Raw genomic sequence first — 17556 nt, forward strand, 5'->3', positions numbered from 1 at the left:
TGCAGAACACATATATGTTTATATATATTATAATTCTACAATTCTCACTTTTCTTTTAGATTAACGTCCTATACAACCGTATAAGTCATGCACAGAAATTGTAAGTATCTTCTTCCCGGGAATTTTAGACAACTTGATCTCATTTGATAAATAGTCAAATTGTAAATCCCTATGTGTAAAAAATGTTGTTGTTTAATCCTGAAAATGTATTCCAAAATGCCGCCCACTAGGTGGCTTCCTACTGATTAACTCGCTGTCCGCTGCCTGTTGTCAAGTGTAATCCATCTCTAGCAGCAAACACACCAAGAAGGACGGCATGAGGTGGAGATGGAGCCATGTCTCTGCTCCTCCTGCTGCCCCGGCTGTCACACTGTTGGGCTTTAAAGGGAATCTGTCAAATCAAAAAAAAATGCTATTTATCAGCAGATTTATTGGTAAATGGCATTTAAATGATGAGAAACCAAATTTTCCGATTTCTGATAAATGGCTGCTTTCCAGGGAGAAAATTACGTTATATTCTCCCTGCAGCCGACAGGGGGCTGTAACCACTCCCCTGTACATTGATTGACAGCAAATCCTACAGCATAAGTGTGCAGAGCAGGCTGTCAGTCACGGTTCAGGGGAGTGATTACAGCCCACTCCTTGTGTACATTGTACACTGCCTGGATGACTAGAAGCAAGCAGCTGCAAGGAGAATATTACTTTATTTTCTCCCTGTACTTATGCTTCCAGCAAGCCTGCCAGACATGACATGAACGCTATTTACTGACAGATTACTAATACATCGGCAGGTAAATAGCATTTTTGGAGTTTCCCATTGGGTTCAGAATAGGAAAGCATGCTGGAAGAAATTAAGTTCCAGCACCTATAGTGCTGGCAGAATGTTGGTAAAGAGGAACCACACACCTGGAGATACTAGACTGGTGTGTGCATCAAAACCAGTTTTAACTTATTGTGAAGATCTATGGGCAATGACTATTCTCTTGTACATTGCACCATACAGAGTTTTCATTTTAAGGGTAATACAAGTATTTACCTAAACACAAATGTCACCAGCAGTAATTAATAATTAATAATGTAGGATTTTAAAAGCACAGAGATGCAACGTAATAAAAAAGGGGACATTGGGTAAGTTTACAGCTCCCAAACTGCGACCATTTACACAGGACTTGGGGCTTCCTGCATCTTATCAATAAGAAACCAAACTGATAAGATGTTGACTAATACAGGATCCTGAGGCCAAAGAACACGACCACATTCTTATCACGACGTTCCTTGTCAGTAGATCGGCCCTATAATTACTGACATATGTGAATGTTGTTCTCTATTACACACCGGGGTGGGTGCTGTGACCATCTGATATTATACGTGACGGATATTATATGTGAACTTTATTTATAGCCGTTAGCAGTTACAAAAGACAGAAGAATCTTTTTATTGGATTTTTATGGATGAATATCATCTACTTTTCACCTTGCATTTATGCCCCTATTAATGTTCTCTCCTTTTCAATCAATTGAATTCACCTTTTTTTCTGTATAATTTAAGATAAACTTTCACACTCTTAAAAAAAAATGGAGTTAAATTCTTGGTATAAATCGCTGAGCTCTCCTGATTCTGATGTTTTTTTCCTTTTTGTTCTGCGTCGCTCCATTGCAGAGATATTCACATTTGTTGCTGTTGGAGCGCAGTATGTGAAATCTCTGCTTGTAGTGCAACTGGGTATTTTTTCAGAGCTCCCTCCTCCAGACACTGCCAATCATAGCTCGGCAGCATTTGGGAGGGAGGAGTGATAGCACACCCTCAGAGAAGACTCTGAAGAAACGCCCAGTTGCCTACAAGCAGAGATTTCACATACTGTGCTCCAGAAGAGAGAAAGGTGAATATCTCTGCAATGAAGCGATGCAGAGTAAAATGGAAAAGGGCGGTAGAATCAGGGGAGCTCAGGGATTTTTTACAAGGTATTTAACTAGATTTTATTTTAGCAAACAACATTTTTTTAATTAATTTAAAGAAACCACTTAGAAAACTTGTTCAGCCAACATCTCTCTCTATCTTCCCCACACACATGCATGCTTATCTGATCATTGATATGTTTTCAATGGGGAGAGGGGAGATATTCAATATGCCTGAACCTTTTACCTCCCTAAACATCATCTCTCACAGGAGCGTTAGAAGGCCTCCATACACTTTAGTTGGCCATCCTGCCCATTGGAAATCATTGGGATCGGACAAATTTTTCCTAATCTGCATGGAGTCATAACAAAGACCATAGGTTTGATGTACTGTATATCTGAAATCTTGGGGGATGCCTTCTTTCAGATATGTTTTTCCCATATGGACAGTTCATTGTTAAAATCAAACAAATTGTGCTTTACTTACCCTCCCCTGGTCTACCGATGAGTTTGCCTTGGTCTCCATAGTTTTGCTGCAGCGGTGCCATCACATCAATATCGCTGTAGCCAATAAGTTAGTTTAGCCGCTGAACTCCGTGATATTGATGTGACATCACTGCTGCAGTCAAATAACAGAGACCAGAGCAGGAGCGGAGAAACTGTGCTGGACCCAGGCAGGGTATGTAAAGCACTTTTTTTTATTTTTTTTAGAACGAGCTGTGAACATAGAGAAAAGTTTTTTGAAAGGGGTTAACCCCATTAACATATAGCTGCTACTTTCTTAATGATCATGGCGGGTCAGCAATAGACCTTTACTGTCAGATAATCCCTTTAAATTATGGGAAATTTTTGGTACATTTATAATACAAGCAATGATTGCCAATGGTCCACGGAGGCAAAACAATGATCTTCGCCACCATCTAATCAGATGGATTGCAAAACTTACTGGTTAGTGTGTTCAATGTGTGCAGAAGTTGAGAATAATTGCTTTTTTTTTCCCTTAGCAAAAAAGTAGCTGGAAAAGGCCGTGTAGGTGGTCGTTGGAAGTAAAGGTCCAATATGGCGATTGTGCGCAACGCTGGGAGTTATTATATCCAGGAATACATCCTGTGCTCTACATTTCATGTCCTGTCTGTAGAAGACGATCGTTCGAGCACAATGTCCCACCGCTGCTTTATACTTTCAGGCCAACAATCTTGGAAATGTCCTTTGCTGAATAAAATAACTGTTCAAAAACTTCTGTCTGATTTCTTAAGTTTTGCATCTCTAAAAAAAAAAAAAAAAAGGCTATCGGGTTTATGGTATACCGCAACCATTGGAGAAACTGAAGTGTGATTTATGATCATCGTGGTCGTCTTACTCTCTGACACAGATGTAATCGGTCATGTGTCAGATGAACCCGATGAATCATTGCAGGAGCCGAAATTCAATTCACTTTTTGTTTTTGTGGTGAAGGACCTCAGGGTCGGTTTAAGGTTGGGAAATTGCACTGGACCCCTATTTCCAAACTCTTCCTGCAAATTGAGTGACGTGAGAACATAAGTAGCAAGGTATGGGTGATGTATAGCAGATAGTGATGAGCGCTCGCTTCTCGAATCGAGCAGGTCGGACACTTGGATGGGCTCGACTTGAGTAACAAGTATAATGAAAGTCAATGGAAACTCATTTTTCCAGAAGACCCTAACAGGAGGGCTGGGGGGGGGCAGGAAAATCACTGACATGGATGGAAACAGTGCTGAAATGGAAGGGGGACAGCATGGGGAAGACGCCTGGAAACAGGTCGCTGCAGGGGACAATGTTGTCCACTTTTATGGATTGACAATAAAACATACAAAACCGAAGATAATATTGATTTTACAGGAAAAAATGTTAGAAAACATTTTTCCTGTATAATGAAATGTATATAAGGGAAAAAAATAAAGCCTCCTCCACCCCTTAAAGGGAATCAGTCACCCCCTGGGACTTTTCAGATCTCTAATATGGGAAATACAGGTAGGTGTAGATTCACATTTCTATCACCTATATGGCCATATGGTGGTCTGAAAAGTCCCAGGCGGTGACAGATTCCCTTTAATAGCCGAGCCATCTCTCACCGTATTTCCACATTACCTGTGGCTACAGTAGATGGCATAGTAGAAGGAGAAATTAAACTACACCGAGCGGTAAATGTCATTTTAACATTTTACTACCTTATCTGGCCATGTGGTGTGTGAGACATGATCAGATACATCCTCTTTCATTTATGAAGGAGGGACTCTGAAAGTCACAAAGCCGATGCTGACAATGCAAGAACTGTCAAAAATTAAAAGGAAAAGGGACTCCGATACACCCTGTATTAGTCATAAAGTGGGCCTCATACACATTCTGTTAAAATTGTTAGGTAGTGGGACCCCTACACTCATAAAGCCTATGCACAGCCTAAGCACAAGGGCTGAAAAACATTTACCCCTGGAGGGTATACATATGTATATGCATATGTACGTACGTATGTACAGTATGTATGTATGTGTGTGTGTGTAGATAGATATGGACACATCTTCTCATTTAAAGATTTTTCTGTATTTTCATGACTATGAAAATTGTACATTCACACTGAAGGCATCAAAACTATGAATTAACACATGTGGAATTATATACTTAACAAAAAAGTGTGAAACAACTGAAAATATGTCTTATATTCTAGGTTCTTCAAAGTAGCCACCTTTTGCTTTGATGACTGTGTTGCACACTCTTGGCATTCTCTTAATGAGCTTCAAGCGGTAGTCACCGGAAATTGTCTTCCAACAATCTTGAAGGAGTTCCCAGAGATGCTTAGCACTTGTTGGCCCTTTTGCCTTCACTCTGCGGTCCAGCTCACCCCAAACCATCTCGATTGGGTTCAGGTCTGGTGACTGTGGAGGCCAGGTCATCTGGCATAGCTCCCCATCACTCTCCTTGGTAAAATAGCCCTTACACAGCCTGGAGGTGTGTTTGGGGTCATTGTCCTGTTGAATAAGAAATGATGGTCCAACTAAACGCAAACCGGATGGAATAGCATGCCGCTGCAAGATGCTGTGGTAGCCATGCTGGTTCAGTATGCCTTCAATTTTGAATAAATCCCCAACAGTGTCACCAGCAAAGCACCCCCACACCATCACACCTCCTTCTCCATGCTTCACGGTGGGAACCAGGCATGTAGAGTCCATCCATTCACCTTTCTGCGTCGCACTAAGACACGTTGGTTGGAACCAAAGATCTCAAATTTGGACTCATCAGACCATTTCCACTGGTCTAATGTCCATTCCTTGTGTTCTTTAGCCCAAACAAGTCTCTTCTGCTTGTTGCCTGTCCTTAGCAGTGGTTTCCTAGCAGATATTTTACCATGAAGGCCTGCTGCACAAAGTCTCCTCTTAACAGTTGTTGAAGAGATGTGTCTGCTGCTAGAACTCTGTGTGGCATTGACCTGGTCTCTAATCTGAGCTGCTGTTAACCTGCAATTTCTGAGGCTGGTGGCTCGGATAAACTTATCCTCAGAAGCAGAGGTGACTCTTGGTCTTCCTTTCCTGGGGCGGTCCTCATGTGAGCCAGTTTCTTTGTAGCACTTGATGGTTTTTGCAACTACACTTGGGGACACTTTCAAAGTTTTCCCAATTTTTCGGAATGACTGACCTTCATTTCTTAAAGTAATGATGGTCACTCGTTTTTCTTTACTTAGGTGCTTTTTTCTTGCCATAATACAAATTCTAACAGTCTATTCAGTAGGACTATCAGCTGTGTCTCCACCAGACTTCTGCACAACACAACTGATGGTCCAAACCCCATTTATAAGGCAAGAAATCCCACTTATTAAACTGACAGGGCACACCTGTGAAGTGAAAACCATTTCCGGTGATTACCGCTTGAAGCTCATCAAGAGAATGCCAAGAGTGTGCAAAGCAGTCATCAAAGCAAAAGGTGGCTACTTTGAAGAACCTAGAATATAAGACATATTTTCAGTTGTTTCACACTTTTTTGTTAAGTATATAATTCCACATGTGTTAATTCATAGTTTTGATGCCTTCAGTGTGAATGTACAATTTTCATAGTCATGAAAATACAGAAAAATCTTTAAATGAGAAGGTGTGTCCAAACTTTTGGTCTGTACTGTATATCTCAGAATTGTTGAGGTAGGCCTCATACACATCCTAAGGAGGGCATCATACACATCCTGGAAAAATTAAGAGCGAAGAATGCATGATGACCCTGTAAACATTTGGAGTGAGGGCCGCATCATGACCCTGTGTTAGCACCACGCTGGATCCCTGCTCTGACAGGCAGGGTCTCCGGTGTGTCACTTCACTCACCCGCGCTGCGGTCGGTGCTTCCCTTCCCCATGCTCTGCCTGCTTCTACCAGGCCTTCCAGCCATGTACTTAGGGCACGCACGCGCAAGTTGCCGCCCTTTTAAAGGGCTAGCATGTGCACTTGCTATTTCCTCCCCAGCCAATGGCTGTGGGGCATTATGTATATATTGCTTCCTCCCCACCGGGGAAGTGCCTGAGCAACCTTTCTGTTCTTCAGTCTAAGTTGTGTAAGGTTGCGTACCAGTCCTTGCTACACTCTGGTGCAAAGCCTGCCTGCTGTACTCTGGTGCGGATTCTGCCTGCAGCACTCTGTTGCAAACTCGGCCTGCTGCACCATCCAGTCTGTCCTACTGGGTCCAGCTGCTGCGTGTCCGTTGGTCTATCCTGGAGTGGCACCTGGCGTTCATCGGGAGCCAAGTCTAGCTTCACCATCAGAGGCTCTAGTGAACAGTCTGGTGCTCACTTAGTCACACCCCTCCAGGCTCTCCGTGGCACAGTGGTTCCACAAACCACGTCCGTGGTGCTGGCCTACCCGTGCTAGTGGCAGGGTAGGCCAGCACCTCCAAGGCATAGAGGGACAGGTCATGCCACGTGTCCAATAATTGTACGGCACAGAGGAATCATGAAGGATGCTACAGTCGGCTAGGTACTCCTTCACCATCTTAAAAAACGTTTCCATTCTTGTCAAACTACTCTGTGCATCAAGGCCTGGGTGCTGGGAGGGTCTAATAAAACTGTCCCAGACCTTTGATAGTGTTCCACTGCCTCTGTTGTACCTGGTGTGTGTCTCCCTCGTCTCACTTCCTTGGTTGCCCCAAGATCTATGACCTCTGCTGCCAGCGTTGTCAGATGGAGATTTTTGTACTAATTGTTTGACTAGGGCCTTCTGGTATTGCACCATTTTACTAGCCCTCTCCACCGCAAGAAGGTGAGGTGGAAAGTTCTCCTTGTAACGTGGGTCGAGAAGGGTGAACAACCTGTAATCAGTGTTGTCCAAAATGCGTATAATGCGAGGGTCATGGGAAAGGCAGCAGGACATGAAGTCAGCCATGTCTGCCAGACTCCCAACAGGCAAGACTTACCTGGCACCACCAGGAGGACGACTCTCCATCTCTTCCTCTTCAGCCCTTGCATGCTGAACAGACAGGATGAAGCTGGTGTGGGTTATATCCTTTGTAGCGCAGGCAACCATCTCCTGTTCCTCCTCAACCTCATCCTAGGCTGGATAGTATCGCCCTGTGTACTTTCTACCTCCATCTCCATCTGGTCCAGATGCAAAGCCTCCTATTTAAATGTGAGCAGCGAGCATTTGAGCAGACACAAAAATGGGATGGTGATGCTGATTATAGTGTCATCACCGCTCACCATCTTGGTTGATTCCTCAAAGTTTTGGAGAACCACACAAATGTCAGACATCCATGCCAACTCACTGGTTATGTGCAGAGACTGACCGGAATAACAACGGGCACGTTGTAGCCGCTACTCAACTACTGCCCTCTGCTGCTCACAAAGCCTCAGCAACATATGTAATGTAGAGTCCCAGTACGTGGTCACGTCACACACCAGTCGGTGAGCTGGCACTTGCAAACGCTGCTGAAGCACAGCGAGGGCGGAGGAAGCTGTAGCTGGCTTTCAGAAATGGGCACACACGTGGCGTACCTTCACAAGTAGCTCAGGCAGATCAGGGTAGGTTTTGAGACATCGCTGAACCACCAAGTTGAGCACGTGGGCTAAGCATGGTACATGTGTGAGCTTGCTATGCTTCAGAGCCACCAACAGGTTATGGCCATTGTCACACACGACCATGCCTGATTGTAGGTTCAGCGGTGAGAGCCACAGATGAGTCTTGTCTGTTAGACTTTATGCACACATGCATTTTTGGTGCATTTTCGCAGAGTTTTTTCCGCACAGAAATGGGCCAAAAACGCTAGGTAATCCGTGAGCTAGCTAATGCAATGACAATCCTGAAGTGCTGTGCACATAATCAGGACTTTTCCTGTCAGGATTGTCATTGTGTTTAAATCTGCAGCAAGTTAATTCTTTGTGCGTTTTTGCAGAGTTTTACACCCATTGACTTCAATTGAGTCAGTCAAATCTGCAGAAAAAACACAGGTATGAAAATATTTGCGGATTTGCTGCAGATATTTGTTATGTATTTGACTGACTCAATTCAAGTCAATGAGTCAAAAACGAGTCAAAAACACACAAAGATTTGCCCGTGGAAGACTACTCCTCCCATCATCCTACTGCAGCTCCCGCTGACAATAGCATGAGCAGGCGCGGCTGAGGGGAGAAGCATTCTCTTCAGCCGGTGTCTGTGTGCAGTGTAAAAAAAAAATTAAAATAAATCATTATTAAAACAAAAAACACCTTATATTCACCTGTCCGCGCAATCCCAATGTCCCACGGTGATCCGGTCACCCGGCAGCACTCTGTACACTGACGGGAGCACAATCGCTCCAGGCAGTGTATAGCGCTGAGTTGCCGGGACTGAGGCCTCTTGAGTTCAATCCACTGATGATCAGCTGACGAGCTCTGGTGACCTCACTTACGGCACCGGTGCTGCATGATAATTTTCTCACACAACACTGATGCAGAAAGTGAGGTCACTGGAGCTCTCAGCTGATCTTCAGCTGATGAACTCAAGTGACCTTAGTCCCGGCAACTCAGTGCTATACACTGACAGATGTGATTACAGTCCTGTCAGTGTATACATTGCTGTCCCCTACAACTGTTAGAACCCTCCTGTTTGTTTTTTCCATCTTGTGTTTTGCGGTCACGTGACCATCTGCATTTATATTCCAGCTCCGCCTTTTTGGCTGTGCTGGACTTCAGTGTTGTTTGACCGTTTTGCTAGCCAAGTGCTTCTGTGTCTATCTCTGTCAGTTTGCTTGGTCCTTTGGGACCTCTAGTACATTTTTGTCAGTTTATCTTTTTGTGTTCTGCAACAAGTTTCTCTGTTCAGGAGGTGTCCCATTTTTGTTCCAGTCCTTAGTTCTTTTAGGGACCCCTTACCCTTTATTCTATAGGTCTTCGTTGAGACTAGCCAAGGACTAAGGCGGGTCTGTTCACTAGGAACAGGCAGCCCGCTACATCATAGGGATTCAGCTTAGTCTTACTGTAGGGAAAGCTTTCCCCTTCTTTCCTTAGTACTTGTTGCAGACAATAACAACAGTCACATCAGTGATTGCTGGTGTAACTGCTGTAGAAGTGACCCAGATCTTCGTGGGACTCCGTATTATGTCATAACGGCGGACATGTGAGGGATATGGTTGTTTTTTATTTTTGTTTTTTTTTACAGGTGACAATGGCTTCAAATGAAATGGGCATTAGGTGAGTATACAGTGTTTTTTATTTTTAAAGAAATGGTTAAAAGCATGTGGAATTTTATTTACAATAAAATACTTTATTCTGTCAGAGTCTTTATTTCAAAAACTTTACTACGGGGTTAGTAATGGGGGTGTGTTATACATGCCCTCCATTATTAACCTGGGCTTCATGTCAGCCACCAATACAAGACTAACATGAACCCCACTCTAATACCCCACTCGCCACCGCACCAGGGCAAGTGGGAAGAGCGGAGGCTAATCGCCAGATTTGGTGCATCTTATGGATGCGCCAGTTCTGGAGCTGCTGAGAGCTGATATTATTAGCCTCGGAGGGGGCCGGGATCCATGGCCCCTACCCTGGCTATTATTATCAGTCTGGAGCTGTCTGTTTAGCCTTTGCTGGTTAGATTTTATAGGGGGACCCTACATCAATTTTTTTCTGGGGTCCCCATGTAATCTAGCCAGTAAAGGCTAAGCAAACAGCTGTGGGATGTTATTAATAGCCAGGGAACATTTTTGGCTAATGGCCCCTTCCCCGGCTAATAATATCAGCCCCCAGTGGTTGGCTTTCCCTCTGCTGGTTATGGAAATGGTGCGGAAGCCCAAGGCCTTTTTTTTTAATTTTAGGCTATGTGCCCATGATCCGGACATAGGAGCACTTTGGACCCATCATATTTTGCTGCGTCCAAAACACTGGGTTCTATCGAACGCAGGTAAATCTGCATGTGTTCACTGAACCATGCAGATTTACCACATTCAATACATTCTAGTGGTCAAATTTCTGTTGCAGAGACTAGTGACTCCACAAGTGAATTTGACATGCTGCGGTCCTGAAAGACACACCGCTTATCAGTGTCCGTGGGTTATCTGCAGCCTTAGATGCACGCAAAGTGGACATGGGATTTCTAAAAATCCCATCCACTATGCTGTAACATCTGGCCGCTATGGGTTTGACGCTGCATAAATACGCAGTGTCCAACCGCAGCATTTCCTGATCGTGGGCACATACCCAAACTCACCGCAGCATGTCTCCACTGCAGATTTTGACTGATTGAAATATCATCACTACATGCAGTGGATCCGCATGTACTAACAAAAGAAGTGCGGCATTAGAAAACAGTGTTTTGGACACAGCGAAAATATGCTGCGTCCAAAGCGCTGCTAAGTTGCTGATCGTGTGGACATAGCAGCTAACCAAACAGCTGTGAGCTATTATTAATAGCCAGGGAACATGACGGCCTATTGTCCCATTCCTAGGATAAAAATAGCAGCTGCCAGCTGCCCCAGAAATTACATGAATGGGATTAGGGCTAATAGGATTAGGGTTTATGGGATTAGGTGTCGCTGACACCAAATCCTTTTTTTAGTGATGAAGTGGTGTCAACCAGACACCCTAATTACTAAGCCTGTAAGTAGTTAAATAAACACACACACTGAGAGTAAAACACTTTATTTGAAATACAACAGACACATTCTTTAATCATTTCAATTAACCAATATCATCCCAGGTCCGACGGTAATCCAAGGGTTAAGCGATGTCCCACTTCTATTTTTTCAAATATCTTTATTTAGCTCCAAAAAGTATTCATTTCTGTATAAAAATGCATAAAAAAACGCATTAAAAATGCATCAAAAATCGCACCAAAATCACGTTTTCGCTGCAGAGTTTTTGCTGACAAGAGATGCAGAAACCGTGCAGAAATTTCTGCAATCAAATCTTGAACGTGCGCACATACCCTTAGACCTTTCCACAACTCTATGGTGGTGTGCTGTTTGTCACCTAAACAAATTAGCTTCAGCAGAGCTTGTTGCCGCTTCACCAAGGCAGTGCTGCAGTGCTTCCAGCTTGTGATGGAGTGCTGCAAGATGACAATTCGGAAATGGAGGATGAAGAGAGGGTGCAGGAACTGGTGTAGGAAACCCTGATGGAACTAAGGCCCGTAATCCTCGGCGACGGTAGCACATGTGCCGTCCGTGGATCCAACTTGGTCCCGGCCTCCGCTAGGTTCACCCAGTGTATCATCAGGGAAATATAGTGTCCTTGGCCACGAGCACTTGTCCACATATCGGACGTTAAGTGGACCTTCCCAGTAACTGCGTTGGTGAGAGCACGTGTGATGTTATGGGACACGTGCTGGTGTAAGGTGGGGACGGCACACTGGGAAAAATAGTGGCGGCTGGAGACCGAGTACAGAGGGACGGCCACTGCCATGAGCTTGCGGAAAGCCTCAGTGTCCACAAGCCTAAACGGCAACATTTCCAGGGCAAGCAGTCTGGAAATGTGCCCGTTTAGTCTTTGGTCTGTGTGTGGCTTGGTATTTCCATTTGTGTTCCAAAGCCTGGGGTAGGGACAGACATGGTGGGAGGAAGGAGGATCACGGTGAGAATTATATTGGCTATTGAGACAGGACCGTGTGGAAGACAGGGTGGTGCTGGGAAACATACTGGAAGGATTATCTGCCATCCAGCCGACCACCTGTTCGCACTGTTCTGGCTTCAAGAGTGGTGTCCCACACCCCCATGCAATGTGGGACAGGAAGCTAAGTCTCATGGATGAGCCTATTTGTTGTGCTCCCCGCAGCAGGCACAGTTTCACTTGACCCATGGCCTCAGCCTCTGCATGCACAATCAGCAGAACGTCCACTTCCCATCCTTGCACATTTTAAATTAGTTATATAATACATGCCTGCAAACCTTCCGGTATTAATAGGAAAAAGAAAATATGTAGCCCTGAAAAGGATTTTTCTTTTAATGGTGCAGCAGCGGTATACAAGTACTACAATAGCAATATTAAACCCTGCCTATATGCCTCTAATCCAAAACTATCCCTCCTCCACCAGCTATCCTTACACTTAATGGAGGTAACAGTGGTTTTACTAGAGAAAGGACAGTATGTAGCCCTGAAAAGGACTTTTCTTTTAATGGTGCAGCAGTGGTATACAAGTACTGCAATAGCAATATTAAACCATGCCTATATGCCTGCTCTGAAATAAGCTCTCCCTCCTATAACAACTCTCCCTGAAGTGCTTCCAGAGGAGTATAGGTATATAAGACCCAATGACACGATGCGGCCGGCCAATCACAGTAATGCCAGTAGCCAACATGGCTATGGCATTACATTATATGGCTGACAATCCTCGCATATTCATTGGCTCTTTAATAGGTGAGAAACATGCGGGACGGGGACTCGAGCATGGCGCTCAAGCACCTGTGATAATCAAGTAAAGAGCGTACCCGAGCACCCTAATGCTTGATCGAGTATCGAGCAGTGGCAAGCATGCTCGCTCATTACTAATTGTAGTATTATTTGGGCACCATATGTATATAGTAGCAATATTTGGTTACTATGTGGCACATTTATTTGGTTACTATGTGGTGTGGTGGGTGGGTGCGTTATATGAAATGTCTCACGTCCTAAATTTTCTCCCATCACCTGTATGTGATATTATTGAGAAGTGGAAGGAACCACAGCAATTCAGCCATGAAGTGGAGACCCCATAAAGTTACAGAGCGGGGGGCCGAGTGCTGAGGAGCAGAGGGCAGAAAAGTCACCAACGCTCTGCTGACTCCATAACTGCAGAGTCTAGACCTCCTCTGGTATAACATCAGCACAAACACTGCGCCTCCTCCGGGAGCTTCACGGCCGAGCAGCAGCATGCAGCCGTACATCACGAAGCACAATGCAGAGCGTCTGATGGAGTGGTGTAAAGCCGCCACCACTGGACTCTGGAGAAGTGGAAAGAAAGACATTACAATGCATATAATTCATCAAAGTAAAATATTTACAAACATTTAATAGGAGAAATTTGAAAAATCAGTGGGATATGCATGCACTTACTGAGTAGTCATGAAAGAGGTAGATTCCTTTCCTACCGACAATCCCTGGCTTTCCCAGTTTAGGTGTTCTGAACAACAAGCAGAAGTTCATATTCTGTTCAGATGAGTCAACGGTGACCTGAAGTTTAGCGTCTTGCACTTTCTTTTCCTTTCTTGGAAGCCACTTTGTGCTTCCTCCATGCTCTATACACATAAGCGACTCATCGTTGCAATTATCATGTGTTAGGAACTTTCTATGTCACTTTGGGTAAGTGGCAGTGCACATTCCACTTTATTAGATTTTCCCAACCCCTCCCCACACACATGCACGCTCGGTTCGGCTGTGAATGCAAATTTTCCCCAACATCATCTGTCAAGGGAGCATTGGGAGGATACATAGGATACTCAGCGAGCTCCACCAAAATCAATAGGCTCAGGTTACTGTGCTATAACAAGCGTAGAGGCTTTAGATATCCTTGTATTATTTGCAAAAGCAGAACAGTGCAACCAGAAAGAATGTGTTCTTTGTGATCTGGGTCATTATTGAATTCGTTATTACCTTGGAAAACCCCTCCTTATATGCCAAACCCTCCAACTAAGAGAAAACCCCTCCTTATATGCCAAGCCCTCCAACTAAGAGAAATCCCCTCCTTATATGACTAGCTCCAAATTAAAAACAAACCCCTCCTTATGAGACTAGTCACCAACTAAGAGCAAACCCTTCATATTACTAGTCTCCAAACTAAGAGAAAACCCCTCCTTATATGACTAGTCAACAACTAAGAGCAAATCCTTTCTTATATGATTAGCCCCCTAACTAAAAGCATCCCACTCCTTATAAGACTGTTCCCCCAATAAGAGAAAACCCCTCCTTATATGACCAGTTCCCCAACTAAAAACAAACCCCTCTTTATAGGACTAGGCCCCCAACTAAGAGCAACCCCTCCTGATATGACTAGCCCCCCAACTGAAAACAAACCCTTCCTTATATGATTGTCCCTCCAAGTAACAACAAACCCTTCCATATATGACTGGACCCCCAACTAATAACAAGCTCCTCCTTATATGACTAGACCCCCAACTAATAACAAACTCCTCCTTATATGACTACACCCCCAACTAATAACAAACACCTCCTTATATGACTAGACCCCCAACTAATAACAAGCTCCTCCTTATATGACTAGACCCCTAACTAATAACAAACTCCTCCTTATATGACTAGACCCCCAACTAATAACAAACTCCTCCTTATATGACTAGACCCCCAACTAATAACAAACTCCTCCTTATATGACTAGACCCCCAACTAATAACAAACTCCTCCTTATATGACTAGACCCCCAACTAATAACAAACTCCTCCTTATATGACTAGACCGCAACTAATAACAAACTCCTTCTTATATGACTAGACACCAACTAATAACAAACTCCTCCTTATTTGACTAGACCCCCAACTAATAACAAACTCCTCCATATATGACTACACCCCCAACTAATAACAAACTCCTCCTTATATAACTACACCCCCAACTAATAACAAACTCCTTCTTATATGACTACACCCCCAACTAATAACAAACTCCTCCTTATATGACTTGACCCCCAACTAATAACAAGCTCCTCCTTATATGACTAGACCCCCAACTAATAACAAGCTCCTCCTTATATGACTAGACCCCCAACTAATAGCAAACTCCTCCTTATAACTAGTCTCCAAACTAAGAGCAAACTCTTACTTATATGACTAGACCCCCAACTGATAACAAACTCCTCCTTATATGACTAGACCCCCAACTAATAACAAACTCCTTCTTATATGACTACACCCCCAACTAATAACTCCTCCTTATTTTAGACCCCCAACTAATAACAAACACCTCCTTATATGACTAGACCCCAACTAATAACAAACTCCTTCTTATATGACTACACCCCAACTAATAACAAACTCCTTCTTATATGACTACACCCCCAAATAATAACAAACTCCTCCTTATATGACTAGACCCCCAACTAATAACAAACTCCTCCTTATATGACTACACACCCAACTAATAACAAACTCCTTCTTATATGACTAGACCCCAACTAATAACAAACTCCTTCTTATATGACTACACCCCCAACTAATAACAAACTCCTCCTTATATGACTAGACCCCCAACTAATAACAAACTCCTTTTTATATGACTAGACCCCCAACTAATAACAAACTCCTCCTTATATGACTAGACCCCCAACTAATAACAAACTCCTCCTTATATGACTAGACCCCCAACTAATAACAAACTCCTTCTTATATGACTAGACCCCTAACTAATAACAAACTCCTTCTTATATGACTAGACACCCAACTAATAACAAACTCCTTCTTATATGACTATACCCCCAACTAATAACAAACTCCTCCTTATATGACTACACCCCCAACTAATAACAAACTCCTTCTTTTATGACTAGACCCCCAACTAATAACAAACCCCTCCTTATATGACTAGACACCAACTAATAACAAACTCCTCCTTATATGACTAGACCCCCAACTAATAACAAACTCCTTTTTATATGACTAGACCCCCAACTAATAACAAACTCCTCCTTATATGACTGGACCCCCAACTAATAACAAGCTCCTCCTTATATGACTACACCCCCAACTAATAACAAACCCCTCCTTATATGACTAGACACCAACTAATAACAAACACCTCTTTATATGACTAGACCCCCAACTAATAACAAACCCCTCCTTATATGACTAGACACCAATTAATAACAAACCCCTCCTTATATGACTAGACCCCCAACTAATAACAAACCCCTCCTTATATGATTAGACCACAACTAAGAGCAAACCCCTCCTTATATGACTAATCACTGAACTAAGAGCAAACTCTTTGTTATATGACTAGCTCCTCAACAAAGAACAAACCTCTCCTTATATGACTAGCCCCTCAACTAAGAACAAACCCCTCCTTATATGACTAGCCCCCAACTAAGAACAAACCCCTCCCTATATGACTAGCCCCTTAACTAAGAACAAACCCCTCCTTAAATGACTAGCCCCTCAACCAAGAGTAAACCCCTCCTTAGGTATTCCAATGCATTATGATAAAACAAGATAAACTGAAATATATATATATATATATATATATACACTAAAATAATAAGCTAAATGAATGCACATGAATAACAAAGAATAATCATGACTATTTATAAATAAAATGAGTAACATCTGAACATAAAATGTACATGTTACGTACCCACTTAAAAGTTACTAACTATAAAATAAATGTAAAACATAATTTTTGGATTTGGAGAATGATGAAACAACTATACAAAAAAATATGACCAGAAGTTTTATTGTGGACATTCTTCTAAAAAAAATATATGAAATTGAAAGTAATATGAGACTGAATTGCAGGTCACAATCTGAGATTTAAGGTGCCAAAATATATACTACAAATGGGCAAAGAAATGCAAACAAAAGACCATGAACAACAACGTCAGCAAAGTCATTGCTCTGGGGATAAAAACAGGAAACTATATTGGTCCTGAAAACCAAAATTAATCATTTTCTTGAAGGACTAAAGGTTCCATGTGGATTTGTAATGGATTCTGCATCTGCATCATTGCAAATTTCTGTGTGGCTTTGATGCAGATTTTATCTGCAGCATTTGGATGAGAGTTTGTATGGTGCATCGTGTGAACACACACATATAGGGTCCAGGTATGATCTGCTAAACTTTGTGAGAAAGAAACAAACTCTCTTCATTTTAGCAAAGTTAACTTATTAGGAATCTCTTTGTGTAAGACAAAATCTGAAATTGGCAGATAAATGCGTCTGTTAGCAACTACCTGCCTGTTAGTTTTTAGGAGCATAGCAAAAAAAAATAAAATACTACTAAACAACCCCTTTAAGGCTTGGTTCATGTCTGTTCTAACTTTTTGTTGTCATGCTTCTGGGTTCGCAACATTGAGCCTGTGCTTTGTGGTCAGCTTCTCTGTCCGCCGAGCCACAGCAGATATACCTTTTCTCTGAGTGTTTAGTTTCTGTTATCCTTGCTTCAGTATTTTTAGGGTAACATGTGATGTCATTTACTCATTTGTCTGCCCTATTACCTTTTGGGTGCAGCTTTATATACTTTCCCCTAGCTGGTATTTCCTGCCGGTGATAGTCTCATTTGGAG

At 42.9% G+C, this 17556-nt stretch overlaps 1 protein-coding gene across 4 annotated transcripts in view; it reads left to right on the forward strand.

The window, feature by feature from the left end:
* TNNT1 (troponin T1, slow skeletal type) overlaps positions 1-3135 on the forward strand; it is a 169601-nt gene extending 166466 nt beyond the window's left edge. For all 4 annotated transcript variants that reach the window (XM_073657779.1, XM_073657780.1, XM_073657781.1 and 1 more), the window contains exons 9-10: positions 60-100; positions 2900-3135. In XM_073657779.1, coding sequence (XP_073513880.1) covers positions 60-100; positions 2900-2945 — 87 coding nt within the window. In that variant the 3' untranslated portion in view covers positions 2946-3135. The remainder of the gene's footprint in view (positions 1-59; positions 101-2899) is intronic.
* Positions 3136-17556: the final 14421 nt, after the last annotated feature.

Source organism: Phyllobates terribilis, unplaced genomic scaffold (genome assembly GCF_046119375.1).
Source record: "Phyllobates terribilis strain yellow unplaced genomic scaffold, ASM4611937v1 Scaffold_12__6_contigs__length_324123572, whole genome shotgun sequence".
Lineage (NCBI taxonomy): Eukaryota > Metazoa > Chordata > Amphibia > Anura > Dendrobatidae > Phyllobates > Phyllobates terribilis.